The 15,103-nt window shown below is 42.0% G+C and overlaps 1 protein-coding gene across 1 annotated transcript in view; it reads left to right on the top strand.

The window, feature by feature from the left end:
• Positions 1–9,408, top strand: part of ecscr (endothelial cell surface expressed chemotaxis and apoptosis regulator) — a 33,228-nt gene extending 23,820 nt beyond the window's left edge. Inside the window, exons 4-10 of the mRNA XM_055643085.1 lie at positions 25–141; positions 2,628–2,684; positions 7,374–7,475; positions 7,857–7,893; positions 8,015–8,082; positions 8,168–8,261; positions 9,268–9,408. Of these exons, the coding sequence (XP_055499060.1) occupies positions 25–141; positions 2,628–2,684; positions 7,374–7,475; positions 7,857–7,893; positions 8,015–8,082; positions 8,168–8,250 (464 nt within the window). The 3' untranslated portion in view covers positions 8,251–8,261; positions 9,268–9,408. The remainder of the gene's footprint in view (positions 1–24; positions 142–2,627; positions 2,685–7,373; positions 7,476–7,856; positions 7,894–8,014; positions 8,083–8,167; positions 8,262–9,267) is intronic.
• The last annotated feature ends 5,695 nt before the right edge of the window (positions 9,409–15,103 follow it).

The following is a 15,103-nucleotide window of genomic DNA, read 5'->3' as shown; positions in this document are numbered from 1 at the left end:
AATTGACTTCATTTCTACTTATAGTTAATACAAGCACTGGTGATAATTCAACATCTGTCCCTGTGACTTCCAATGGATTGTATTCTACTATATCCAGTATGTATTCTACTACTACAACATCCAGCAGCAAGGAATCACTAGGTAAAGTTTGTCATTGCACTAACTAACATAAACCATGTTTATATTCAACCTGTCTATAAAATATCATACCAGTTTTACAACCTAATTGTTATTTACATTTTTTTTATTTGAACTCTTTAGTATTTAAATAGATGTTAATAAGAATCTATTTAGTGAAATACCAAAGCTTGTATAAATATGGATATGTTTACAAGCATTCTTCATTTTTTGGGTACAATTATCTGACTATTAAATGAAAAAGAAAAATCCACATTAGAATGTCTCAACAGAAATTCTGCTTTACAATTATTCCTGCAGAAGCACATGGTTTACAGACTTCTCCATTTTTGTTCTTCATTTGCCATCTTCTGCTCTGTCAGCTGAATATGGATCATGTACAGGCAGATTAGTGTGCAAAATAAGAGCACATGGTATTGGGGGTAGGGCATTGACATGGATAGAGAACTGGTTGGCAGACAGGAAGCAAAGAGTGGAAATTAACGCGTCCTTTTCAGAATGGCAGACAGTGACTAGTGGGATGCCGCAAGGCTCGGTGCTGGGATCCCAGTTATTTACAATATATATTAATGATTTAGAAGAGAGAATTAAATGGAAAATCTCCAAGTTTGCGGATGGCACAAAGCTGGGTGGCAGTGTGAGCTACGAGGAGGATGCTATGAGGCTGTAGGGTGACTTGGATAGGTTAGGTGAGTGGGCAGATGCATGGCAGATGGAGTATAATGTGGATAAATGTGAGGTTATCCACTTTGGTGGCAAGAACAGGAAGGCAGATTGTTATCTGAATAGTGGAAGAATGAACTGGAGATGCTGGTTTAAGCCGAAGATAGACACAAAAATCTGGAGTAACTCAGCGGGACAGGCAGCATCTCTGGAGAGAAGGAATGGGTGACGTTTGGGGTCGAGACCCTTCTTCAGACTGGCTAGGAATAAGGGAAACGAGAGATATAGACAATGATGTGGAGGGATAAAAAAGAATGAATGAAAAATATGCCAAAAGTAATGATGATAAAGGAAACAGGCTGTTTGTAGGGTGAAAATGAGAAGCTAATGCGACTTGGGTGGGGGAGGGCTAGAAAGAGAGGGAATGCCGGGGCTACCTGAAGTGAGCAAAATCAAAATTCATACCGTAAGTTGCCCAAGTGAAATATGAGATGAGCTTGGATTCCTCCAATTTGCATTTAGCCTCACTCTGACAATGGAGGAGACCGAGGACAGAGAGGTCTGTGTAGGAATGGGAAGGAGAATTAAAGGTTCCAGCAACCGGGAGGTCAAATTAATTTACCCAGGCTGAGCGAAGGTGTTCCGGGAAACGATTGCCCAGTCTGCGTTTGGTCTCGCTGATGTATATGAATCCACATCTTGAACAACGGATACAGTAGAAGAGGTTGGAGGAGGTGCAAGTGAACTTCTGCTTAACCTGAACGGAATGTTGGGTTCCCTGGACAGGTTTGAGGGAGGAGGTATAGCGACAGGTGTTGCATCTTCTGCAGTTGCAGGGGAAGGTACCTGCGAAGGGAGCGGTTTGGGTGGGAAGGGATGAGTTAACCAGGGAGTTGCGGAGGGGACGGTCTCTGTGGAAGGCGGAAAGGGGTGGAGATAGGACAATGTGGCTAGTGGTGGGATCCCATTGGTGGTGGCGGAAATATCATCAGTCACTGAAAGTGAGCATGCAGGTACAGCAGGCAGTGAAGAAAGCTAATGGCATGTTGGCCTTCATAACAGGAGGAGTTGAGCAAGAGGATTTAAGTTTAGGAACAAGGAGGTCATACTGCAGTTGTACAGGGCCCTGGTGAGTCCACACCTGGAGTATTGTGTGCAATTTTGGTTAATTTGAGGAAGGACATTATTGCTATTGAGGGATGCAGCGTTGGTTCACCAGGTTAATTCACGAGATGGCAGGACTGATATATGATGACAGAATTAGTTCACTGGGCTTGTATTCACTGGAATTTAAAAGGATGAGAGGGTATCTTACAGAAACATATAAAATTCTGAAATGATTGGACAGGCTAGATACAGGAAAACTGTTCCCGATGTTTGGAGTGTCCAGAACCAGGGGTTCACAGTTTAAGAATAAGGGGAAGGCCATTTAGGACTGAGATGAGGAAAAACATTTTCACCCAGAGAGTTGTGAAACTGTGGAATTCTCTGCCATAGAAGGCAGTGGAGGCCAATTCACTGGATGTTTTCAAGAAAGAATTACTTAGCTCTTAGGGCTAAAGGAATCAGGGATATGGAGAAAAAGCAGGAACGGGGTACTGATTTTATATGATCAGCCATGGTCATATTGAATGGTGGTTGTGGCTCGAAGGGCCGAATGGCCTACTCCTGCACCTATTTTTTCTATGTTTCTAAATGACATCAGTTGAGCTCGGCATTGTGTTTGACACAGACATTGTGGGTTGTGGGGGCATCTACCAGTGCTATATTCAATGTTTGAATAATCAGTATCACTAACATTTTGTCATTTGTTTATATTCTGACAGGTCCTACCCCTACTCCTACTACAAGTGGAACCAGCTCTTTGTCTGTACTAGCCTTTGGTAATTTTCTGCTCTTGAATACTGGACCATTTGGTCAATATAGCTCTGTTCATTGTATCTCTGCTCAACTCTCACAAGCAGTTTAGTTTAGTTTAGTTAGGCGATACAGCATGGAAACAGGCCCTTCGGCCCACTGAGTCCACGCCAATCATAGATTACCCATCGGAATTACAGGGGGATGCCTGTTTTAATTTATTTAGCACAAGTGCTTGTGTGTTTCAGGCCTCCCGCAATGACGAAGCAAACAGGGCTGATTCCAAAATAAAAGGAAACAAAAACTAGAAATGATCAGCAGCTCTGATGCAAGTTCATCAACCTGAAACATTGCCTCCCTTTCCTTCTTCACAAATATTACTTGACCACTGAGTAATTTCAGCAGTTTTATGTTGCTTTTAATGCAGATTTCCAGTATGTGCAGGTTTCTCTTGATCTTGGCCAGGACTTACAGGGTGAAAACAGCAGGAATTTTAATTTCATACCCATGAAACTATCAACTGATTGAAAAAAACAAAACACTGCAGGGTGCTGGAAACTGGAAATGTAATGTTTCTCCAGCATTTTATGTTGTTCTTTCAGTTATTCAGTGAACACTTTCCCCATGTCTCTCAAAATACACATCTGCCTTCAGATGTCAGAAGCACTAACCGAACAATCATATTCAGATTAGTTCAGGCTGCAATCAAATTCCTTTTTCATGTGAAGTTCACAGAGTAAACAGCATACAGTGCATTCAGAAAGTATTCAGACACTTTCACTTTTCCCACATTTTGTTACATTGCAGCCTTATAGTAAAATGGATTAAATTATTTTTTTAATTAATTGAAAATAAATAACTGAAATATCATATTTACGTAAGTATTCAGACCCTTTGCTATGACCCTCAAAAATTGAGCTTAGGTGCATCCTGTTTCCATTGATTATCCTTGACATGTTTCTACAACTTGATTGGAGTCCACCAGTGGTAAATTAAATTGATTGGACATGATTTGGAAAGGCACACACCTGTCTATACAAGGCCGCAAGTCATGAAGATGAAGGAATTGTCCGTAGACCTCCGAGACAGGATTGTGTTGAGACACAGATCTGGGGAAGGGTATAAAACAATTTCTGCAGCATTGCAGGTCCCGAAGAGCACAGTGGCCTCCGTCATTCTTAATTGGAAGAACTTTGGAACCACCAGGACTCTTCATAGAGCTGGCCGCCCAGTCAAACTGGGCAATCGGGGGAGAAGGGCCTTGGTCAGGGAGGTGACCAAGAACCCGATGGTCACTCTGACAGAGCTCCAGAGTTTCTCTGTGGAGATGGGAAAACCTTTCAGAAGGACAACTATATCTGCAGCACTCCACCAACCAGACCTTTATGGTAGAGTGGAAGATTGCAACCGTCACGTGGTCCACCCTGTTTCAACGAATGCAATCAACCCGGCGCGCACAATCAAATAATATTAAATTGAACAAGTTGTCCTACAATTTTAGGCTGTGCAAGCCATACGCAAGAAGAAGAAGAGGCCTTTATGGTAGAGTGGCCAGATGGAAGCCACTCCTCAGTATAACCATATAACCATATAACAATTACAGCACGGAAACAGGCCATCTCGGCCCTACAAGTTCGTGCCAAACAACTTTTTGCCCCTCAGTCCCACCTGCCTGCACTCATACCATAACCCTCCATTCCCTTCTCATCCATATGCCTATCCAATTTATTTTTAAATGATACCAATGAACCTGCCTCCACCACTTCCACTGGAAGCTCATTCCACACCGCTACCGCTCTCGGAGTAAAGAAGTTCCCCCTCATATTACCCCTAAACTTCTGTCCCTTAATTCTGAAGTCATGTCCTCTTGTTTGAATCTTCCCTATTCTCAAAGGGAAAAGCTTGTCCACATCAACTCTGTCTATCCCTCTCATCATTTTAAAGACCTCTATCAAGTCCCCCCTTAACCTTCTGCGCTCCAGAGAATAAAAACCTAACTTATTCAACCTATCTCTGTAAAAGGCACATGACAGCCCGCTTGCTTGGAGTTTGCCAAAAAACATGAGAAACAAGATTCTCTGGTCTGATGAAACCAAGATAGAACTCTTTAGCCTGAATGCCAAGCGTCACGTCTGGAGGAAACCAGGCACCACTCATCACCTGGCCAATACCATATCTACGGTGAAGTATGGTGGTGGCAGCATCATGCTGTGGGGATGTTTTTCAGTGGGAGGAACTGGGAGACCAGTCAGGAACGAGGGAAATATGAACAGAGCAAAGTACAGGAAGATCCTTGATGAAAACCTGCTCCAGAGCGTTCTGGATCTCAAACTGGGGTGGAGGTTCACCTTCCAACAGGACAACTACCCTAAGCACATAGCCAAGACAATGCAGGAGTGGCTTCATGACAAGTCTGTGAATGTCCTTGAGTGGCCCAGCCAGAGCCCGGACTTGAACCCAATCGAACATCTCTGGAGGGACCTGAAAATAGCTGTGCATCGACGCTCGCATCCAACCTGACAGAGCTTGAGAGGATCTGCAGAGAAGAATGGGAGAAATTACCCAAATACAGGTGCCCAGCTTGTAGAATCATACCCAAGAAGACTTGAGGCTGTAATCACTGCCAAAGGTGCCTAAACAAAGTACTGAATAAAGGGTCTGAAAATTATGCAAATATGATAAAGGGTTATGCAAATGTGATATTTCAGTTATTCTTTTTAATTAAATTAATTTGCAAATATATCTAAACACCTGTTTTCGCTTTTTTATTATGGGCTATTGTGTGTAGATTGATGATAAAAAAAAATAATTTAACCCATTTTAGAATAAGGCTATAACGTAACAATAGACAATAGGTGCAGAAGTAGGCCATTCGGCCCTTCGAACCAGCACCGCCATTCAATGTGATCATGGCTGATCATCCCCAATCAGTACCCTGTTCCTGCCTCCACTTCTTTAAGAGATCTTTAAAAGGTAACAAAATATGGAAAAAGTGAAGGGGTCTAAATACTTTCTGAATGCACTGTATATACAATAATGATAAATACAACAGTAAATGCCACAAAGAGTGCAAAGTAGTTCAAGATTGCAGCGCAATCTGAAAGTTTAAAAAAAAAGTTAAAAAGCAATAACAGAATATGACAGCAAAATATCGGGCCAGTTGATCGGCGCGCAATTTCAGAACTCATCCAGGGTCAGCCAAATCCCTAGAACTGCAACCTGATCTGGATCTCTCAGATTTCTCCCCGGGGACCGTAATCTATATCTTAACCCATGCTTACCTACATCCCCCTCCATCCCCAATCACCACCCATCTCAACCCCCCCACCACCACCATTGTGAGCATATATTCTCTATGTTTTACCTGTTTAGAAAGAATGACAGCACAAAAAAACTGCAAAGCAGTCAAACTTGTTCTTCTGTGTTTCCTCACTCAATAACAATCCCCTGTCACCACCAGCCACTGAACTTCTCGCCACATAGAATTTGCCTCTGGGCTTCTATCCAGTAGGACTGACTTAATGCCTTTTACATCTGTTTGCTGAGGCTCAGCAACTGAAGCTTTACCTTGCAAACAATATGCTGCTACATAGAATGTAAGGAAAACTTTCAAGCATTTAACTGAAATTGTAAAGCTGAAGGAAATTATTGACCACCAGTTAATGTTATATTAATGTTATTATATTAATGTTATATAGGACCATTAAATTGAGGATCAAGAGCTAGGAAATGGGATCACCTTAAAGTTCATTTCCAGATTGCATGGCAAGAGTGGACTAAATAGCTGCCACGAATGCTATAATTTTTCCTCAGATTTTTACAGGTGTCAAAGTAAACCTTTTATTTTTTCCCCCACCCAGAGAAAGATAGAAATGTGTAACTTTTCAGTGAAAGGATTATGTCATCAACACATATTAAAATACAACTTTAGTTATGTTAAAAGATTAAAGACCAAGTACTGAAATTGAAAATTGACCCACTAAAGTATTTTGGTTGCCTCCTTCACAGCCTCCTTGACTAGCTCCTTCAATGCAGTAAATTTATATTATTTTGCAAATTGCTGCTTTCACAGCGAATTATTTCATTCAGAGTAACTTGCACAGCAATAGAAGAGTCCCCTGGAGGACAACTGCAATTATTAGGAGAACCATCAGGGCATTAAGTGGGTACTCTGTCAGCCTGGAGAATTTAGCAGAGGCTGAACAACTTGCCGATTTGTAGTTGCAACCGACTGTTTAATACAACTTCATGAGAATGTAAAGATACGTTCTTGAATCATGTTGAAATTATCTTAACTGCTTTAGAGGTAAAAGTATGTGTTGAAAATATCACTATCACCTGCTCTCATACTAGTATCACTAATCAATTCAAAGGTACTCGGAGCATGACTGATTGATTTATCTATGTTTAAGAAGGAACTGCAGATGCTGGAAAATTGAAGGTAGACAAAAATGCTGGAGAAACTCAACGGGTGTGGTAGTACCTATGGAGCGAAGGAAATAGGCGACGTTTGACAGTTTTACAGTAATCTTTCCCCATAAATAACCATTTTGCTGATTCCTCATTTTTGCATCTTCTTTAAAAATGCCTAATCGTCAGTTTTTGTTGTATTAGTTTATACTCAGTACATGGGTTTTCCGAAATTTACCTGAAGAGATCCAGCACTTTCAGTTTGTAAATGGGGTAAAATGTATCTTCTTTACTTGTATTTTCAGCTGTGATTATCCTGATCTTAATCCTTGTAATAGTTGTGGTGATCCTCGTCAGTGTCATCAGCCTGAGGTTTAAATGCTGTGATTGCCAGGAAGCACCACAAGGTAGCCAAACCATTTAAAATATATTTTTTGCTTAATACTACATCATGTTAATCAAAACACATATTGTGTGACAATAACCTATTTTGCTATTAAAACATATCAACAATAAAATAGTGTAAGATGACTTAACTAGCAATGCAAAACAAAATAAGCAGCTTTACACGTCCAATTTATGGATTTTGAACTATGATTGGGAGTGTGCTACAATTTCTTTAATATGTTTATCATCAGAAACTGAATCATTTCCCTTACCGCACTATCTAGAAAGCAATAAGCATTATGTAAATATATAATACATTTCAACTGAGCAAATGTTTTATCTACTGATAATATATTTTATTTTTGGAAGCTTTCACATTCTGTTCTTTATTATTTTGATAGATACAAGTAAGACCCGGAATGAAGCACCATCAGAAAGGTAAGTAAATTTATTCAGATAATTAAATCTCATATGCAACTATTCATTCTAGATTGAAATCTAATACTTGACACCAAACCCAACAACTTAAAAAAATCTATACATCCACGTTTTCCCTCAGCTCTCAAGTTAATGGAGAAAAAGAAAGCATCACTTTGGTTTCTATGCGAAGTCTATATACGGAAGCTGGTTTGTCCTGCTGAATTTAAAATTAAAATACTTATTTTTTATTGTAAACGCATTGTGCAGTACTTACGTTTAATTTGTACTCCAGGAGGACAGGAATCATCGATGCAGGGGAATCTTCAAAATGACTCCAATGAAGTTGATGAGACAAGAAACAATTTCAGCAAATAGGTGATACAAAGGTGTGCTTTTCTATGTTAAGATTTCTGTTCCTTTATAAGCTAAGCAACATGTGTTGTCGGTAAAAGTACATCATTCTAAACAATTTCATTTCTTACACATTTTCTTTGTAGGTGCCAAATAACTTGGATTTTAGGTTATCATTTCATCACACTATTTTTCATTCTTTCATAAATAATATCATTTCCTTGCAATGACAGTCCACGTTATAAAACTGCCAGAATTCCCAATTGCAGTAAAGGTTCTTTCTCCTTGAACAAGCCTACAGAATAAGAATTGCTTTCCCCTTCCCAAAGCCCTTTCTTTGCAACCAGGTTTAAATCAAATATGCAATCACTGTGATATTAACAATATGGATAAGATATAACAAAAACAGGGTATTCATTTAGATACAATTTTCTTTTCTGACTCAAATACATTACTCAAACATTTTTAAAGTGTTAAAAGTGCATCAATAATGGAGGAATAATCGAAACAAACCAAATGATGTTCTGCGTGTATTAATATGTGCGTATGAGTATGTTTGGAGGGTTGATGCAAAGAGGAGGGACCGCAAAACAATGGAACAACAGAGACGGAATGGGTAAGAACATGGGAATAGGAAGAGGAAGGCAGGGAGAGGGGGAGACGCAACTGGGAGAGAGAGGCAAAGATGGGGAAGGTTGGAGGAGGTGAAGAATTGTGAACGAGAGGAGGGAGGGAAAAGGGAGATTGTCAGGGAGCAAAAAGACAGAAGCAGGAGCGCAGGAATGAGTAAGAAATATGGAGAAACGGGTGGGAAGAATAGGAGAGAAACGGCAAAGAAATTAGGGATTGGGTGAGGACTGTGAAAATGTATGATAAATAATGTTATTTAAATGTTTTTGGAATTGAATATTCAGGCAGTTGCAAAGTTGGATGGATTTTGTTATTTGCTCTCTGTTATTGATTTGCGTCCAAGGGTTATATCAATACCCTAAAAACACCATGCCGCTGTTATTTAATAAATTTTATTTGATATAATTTCAGCTGGTGTAGAGGAGCAGCAGAAGTCAACGCTGTAGATATGTACAAAATACAGGAGCATGCAACATGGAAAGCTTTGTTTTTATCTTACCCAGTAGGACAGGTTATACAAGTCACTTGTAATAAAGCAACTTCTGGAAACATTCTCATGTGAAATCACAGACTGTTTTTCTGGGTGCAACTTTGACTAAAATAAATTTACAATTATCATTTTGTCATTAGGCTGTGGGCCGAGGAGCTTTTTATTCAGGTTCGTGACCCAACTCACGGAACTACCTCAATTTTTAACATATTGTGTAAAAATATTATATAAATCATACCTGAAACTCATCAAGACCAAAACCTGCACATTTTTAAGAAATATGAGATAAAACCTCAAATTTTCGTAGTAGTAATTGCCCAATCAATGCACGTTTGACATTGAGGTCGGACGCAAATTGACCAATCCCATGCTTTGTTTTATGGTCGCTAGGCAGCGAGGACACTGGGGTCATGGCTGCCTCCTCATTACATCAAAACAATAACAAGGTTTCCAAGGAATAAAGGTAATGCTCACCTTGCTGTTCATTTTGTTTCTCAATTGATTTATCTTTATAAAGTTATAATGTGAACTGTTAAATAAAAATGATAAATAACAAATGTACAGCTAGGGTTAGGGTCAGTCTGTCAGTCGGTCAATCAGTCGGGCGTGTCGGTGGGCCGGTGGATGCTGTGGAGGATCGGACGGGCAGTCGGGCCGCCGGTGGGTGGTGAGAGTTGGGCTGGGCCTCCGCCAGGTTGACGAGCGATGGGATGGGCCTCCGCCGGGTTACCGGGTTGGTGAGCTTTGGGCCACTGGGTTGGTGAGCGTTGGGCCGGGCCTCCGGTGGGTGCGGCGAGCGGTTGGTCGGGCTGTCAGGCTGCCGGTGTTGCAGCAAGTGAGTGGGCAGTCTGACAGACCTGGCGCTATCGGGGTGCTGAAGGCGGCCTGGGCGACGTGCAGGGCAGTGCTGCTCCCCACCATCATCACCATGATGATCCAGTAGGGCATGCTGGCCAGGTGGACACGCTGCGGGGCCACACGTACGGAGCCCGCAGCCGGTCCCAAAGCGGCTCCAGCTCCAGCCTTGGGCAGCTCTGGAAGGGGGGCGAGTTAGGGTTAGGCATTTTCCTGCCTTAGCCTTCCCCCAGCCTGGCACTGCCCCAGTCCCACTATGGCCGTGACCCCCACTTTGCACACTGGCAGTCAGTGGGGTTCAGTAAACGGGGGAACCCACAGGAACTGCACTCACCCATTTATTAGGCTGGTGCAAGAGGACTTCTGCAGCAGTCTCATTCAAAAAAAAACCTCACAATTATATTCATATTTTATATAATATAATTATACATGTGTCCATGTGAAAGGACAGCACCTACCAACAAATAAGGCACTATGAAACCAGCCCTTCCCACAGGATGTGGTTTTAACAGCATTAAAAATCAAAAAAGAGTTACATGTATAAATAGTTCTTACATGGTTAATTAAGTGGTGGGATTATTATTTCACGGGGTTGAATAGATGCAAGCAGCATCTCTTCCATGAGCGCAATACATGAAGCCGATGAAATGAGACAACTGTCAGACCAAAGATAGACACAGAATGCTGGAGTAACTCCGTGGGACAGGCAGCATCTCTGGAGGGAAGGAATGGGTGGCGTTTCAGGTCGAGACTCTTCAGACTCAGTCTTCAGGTCTGAAGAATGGTCTCGACACGAAATGTCACCCATTCCTTCTCTCCAGAAATGCTGCCTGTTCCGCTGAGTTACTCCAGCTTTTTGTGTCCATCTTCGGTTAAAATATTTTACAGATTATCTGGTGTTTTGTGCCTGGGAGCTTGTGTGCGTTGCGGAGGCAACCAGACGGTAATAAATAAAACATGCTTCTTGTTGTCGGGGGGGGGGGGGGGGGGGGGGCAGGTGGGAGGAGATGCATTTGTCATTGGCCCGCCAGGGAATGTGTGTGTGTGTGTCCATGTTTTAAAAGCGATTTACTATGCCCCGAGCTGTCTGTCCCCGTGGCTGGAGTGGTGGTGAATCACCCGGTGTGGTGTCACGGTTCGGGGGTCAGAGGGGGAGGGGGTGAATCACCCGGTGTGGGTGTCAGGGTCTGGGGGTCGGAAGGGGGGGGGGGGTATCACCCTGGTGTGGGGGTTGGGGTCCGATTGCCGAGCTTCACGGTCAGTGACTCTGGGGGGGCGGAGGGACCAGCCTGTCCCACACCTCCGCTCCACCCGTCCTACAGCCCATCATAGTGCGACCGCTCGGGGGAGACAAGGCGGAGGGTGGCCGTGGCCGTGGAAGAGTGGGGTCTGTCCCGAGGGATGCGCTCCTTCGGCCGCTTGCAACTTGGTGCTCGGGTTCAGAGTACCCAGTCACCTATGGCTTGTGTGGGGAAAATGACCCATACCCTCCCGTCTCCACCGGTCAGTGATGTGATTGATGCAGGGGTCTGGACTAATCGCTGACAAGTCCCGTCCCCCAGCAACGTCATGTCCGTTATTTGACTTTTCTATTGAGCAGCATTCAGTTTGTTGGCTTGTTGGCTTTTTGGCTGTAGGCGACGATGCCTTTTGTAGAGTGGCCATTCGGTGAGTTTCCTTTTAGGCGACGCACCCTTTCGGTTAGTTGGCGTGTCGGCTTTGTACGCTTTCGTTTATTTGGAGTTTCCATTTTGTTTCTATTTGGTTATTTGGCTTCGACTTCTTTGCTTCGGCTTCTCGTTCTTCGACGCCACGGCTGCACACGCTTCGGCCCATCGAGTCCATGCCGACCATCTACTCGCACTAGTTCTATGTTATCCCATTTACTCATCCACTCCCTACACACTAGTGGCAATTTACAGAGGCCAAATAGCCTACAAACCCGCATGTCTTTGAGATGTGGGAGGAAATCGGAGCACCTGGAGGAAGCCCACGTGGTCACAGGGAGAATATGAAAACAGACAGAGCGTGAGGTTCTCTGGTGCTGTGAAACAACAGGTCTAACAGCTGCGCCAATGTGCTGCCCATAATTGTTGCAGAGTAGTTCCAAGGTTTAGCCTGATTCAAGATCAGAGCAGAAAGCAAGACTATACTTTACTTTATAGATTCTACTTTCCCATCCTGGCAGAGCTATTCACATTGCTTTACACACTAATGGTTGTAAAGAACACTGATTACGACAATGCAATACAACAATCACTCATGTGTCTCCAAGGAATTACATAACTTATTTCCAAATTGTTATTTTCCCTCTTTCTGCCCTCAAAATGTAAATAAATGTTACAATAAAACCAAAGAATATAACGGGGTCGAAATGTTGGCCCTTCTGGAACACGGCTGCTGTGTTTTAATTAAGAACAAGGAGAATTGCCTGGAATTTTGACGAGAATCATTTTCACAAGGTCCATTTTCACTATATTGGAAATATCCATTGGTTATTGTGAGAATCAGAATACCAGTCAACAATTTACCAAGGCAGTGGTGCAATGGTGCCAGGAGCAATGGTGCAAGTAGTTTTTTTGGGTGTAATCTATTAGGCAGCTGAAGGTTAGTACATACTAGCCCGCAGAACAATTGTGGCTCTCATTGAAGGAGTATCGGACCAGAGAAGCCTCATGAATCCTTGAAAGAGTATTACAATATTTTTACTGGTTTCCATACAAATGAGATCAAGGGTGAATTTCAATGCAATCTCATAAGAATTAGTTAGGCATCAATCCATGACAGCCATGAATGCAAGTTCCACTTGAGATGAATTCTGAGCTGATCCGATTATAAATCACTCGTGTGCCCGTTGTGATTGTGAACTGAGACACTGGAGACACCAAAGTTGGAAGGTATAAAGGTCTTTATTCATCAAGGAGACATTCTGTGCACAATCTCCCCAGACACAAACTACCTCAGATCTTTATACTCATAAGAACAAAGATAACTGTAGATGATTCAATGTAATTTTGGTAGCTACAGAGACATGATTTTCTTCAATATTTTGATTCTGACAAATTAAGGCAAGACGAGTTTATTGTCATAAGAATAATTACAGTGAGGTACGAGTACTATTAAAATCTAGCTTGCAGCAGCATCATAGGTACATAAAATCAGACAATGCACAACATATATATTGCACATAAATGTTACATAAATTATACAAGACAATGAAAAGCATTTTGGGAAGTCAAACAAGGACAGGACCTTCACTGGGCCCTGGGGTGTGTTGTATAACAGAGGGATTTAGGAGTACAGGTACACAGTTTCCTGAAAAAGGTGTCACAGGTAGGGAGAGAGAGAGGGTGGTAAAAGGCTTTTTGTATATTGGTTTTCATCAGTCAGGGTATTGAGTGTAGAAGTTGGGATGTTATGTTACCATTATACAGTTCGTGAGGCTGCGTTTGGAGTGTTGTTTTCAATTTTTGTCACCCTGCTATAGGAAAGATATTGTTAAGCTGGGAGGAGTGCAGAGAAGATGTACAAAGATGTTGAGCGATAGAGAGATATTGGGCAAGCAAATACTTTATTTGTAGTGCAGGAGGCTAAGTGGTGATCTTATTGAAGTGTATAAACCAATGAGGGGAATTGATAGGGTGAATACACAGACACTTTTACCCAGGGTAGAGGAATCAAGAACCAGAGGATATAGGTTTAAGGTAATGGAGAAAAGATTTAATAGGAATTCGAGGGACAACTTTTTCACTCAAAAGGTGGTAGGTATATGGAATGAGTTTCCAGAGGAGGTAATTGACGCAGGTACAATTGCAAAATTAAAAGACACTTGCACAGGTATATGGATAGGAAAGATTTAGAGAGAAATGGATCAAATGTGGGCAAATGGGATTAGTTTAAATGGGGCATCTTGGTCGGCATGGACAAGTTGAGTCAAAGGGTGCATTTCCGTGCTATATTACTCTATGACTCTAATACTGAAGAAGTCCACTGTCCACTTTCCTCTACAGATGCTACCTGACTCACTGAGTTACTTCAGCACTATGTGCATTTCTCAGGATTCTGCTAACTGCAGTTCCTTGTATTGGCAGATAAATCACCTCCGCATCTAATTTGACAAACCCTCATAAGTATTTTGTTTCAATGCAATCATCTCTCAATCTTCTAAATCATACAATATAAGGCTAGTCAGCTGAATCTCACCTCAAAAGTCAAATTACCCCATTCCAGGAATCAGCCTGGTGAACCTTTGCTGCATATTCTCTTATGCCAGTATATTTTTTCATCAAAAAGGGAGATCAGACTTACAGACAATATTGCAGCTGGAGGTTCACAAGGACACCAGATAAGTCCAGCAAGACATCTTTACTCTTCATAACTTCATAATTTTATAAGTGATAGGAACAGAATTAGACCATTCGACACATCAAGTCTACCCTGCACTTCAATCATGTCTGAGCTATCTCTCCCTCCTAACCCCATTCCCATACCTTCTCCCCATAACCCCTGGCATCTGTACTAAACGTACTAACCGTCTACTCAAATCCTCTTGAATAAAGATCAACATAGTTTGCCTTACTGACTGCTTGCTTTAGCTGTGTTAACTATAGTGTTTTGTGGACAGGGACACCAAGGTATCTCTAATTGCCAACACCATTCAGTCTCCCACCATTATGGGGGAGAGACAGGAGGGTTGGTGGGGAGTTGTGTTAGAAACTGCTGGATCCTCACTATGCATGCTCCTGAATACAAAAATTAGCTCACAACTAAACAAACAAAAGAATGGAACCAACCTTCCAAGACACCACAACTTGAAGTGTAAGGCTACATGTTACTGAAATTATTAATAATTTTAATAACATACTAGACCATACTATACTAGATTTCAAGGCTATTCCTCGA

The sequence above is a fragment of the Leucoraja erinacea genome, chromosome 11, assembly GCF_028641065.1.
Source record: "Leucoraja erinacea ecotype New England chromosome 11, Leri_hhj_1, whole genome shotgun sequence".
NCBI lineage: Eukaryota > Metazoa > Chordata > Chondrichthyes > Rajiformes > Rajidae > Leucoraja > Leucoraja erinaceus.
This window is presented reverse-complemented; position numbering and strand designations above follow the sequence as displayed.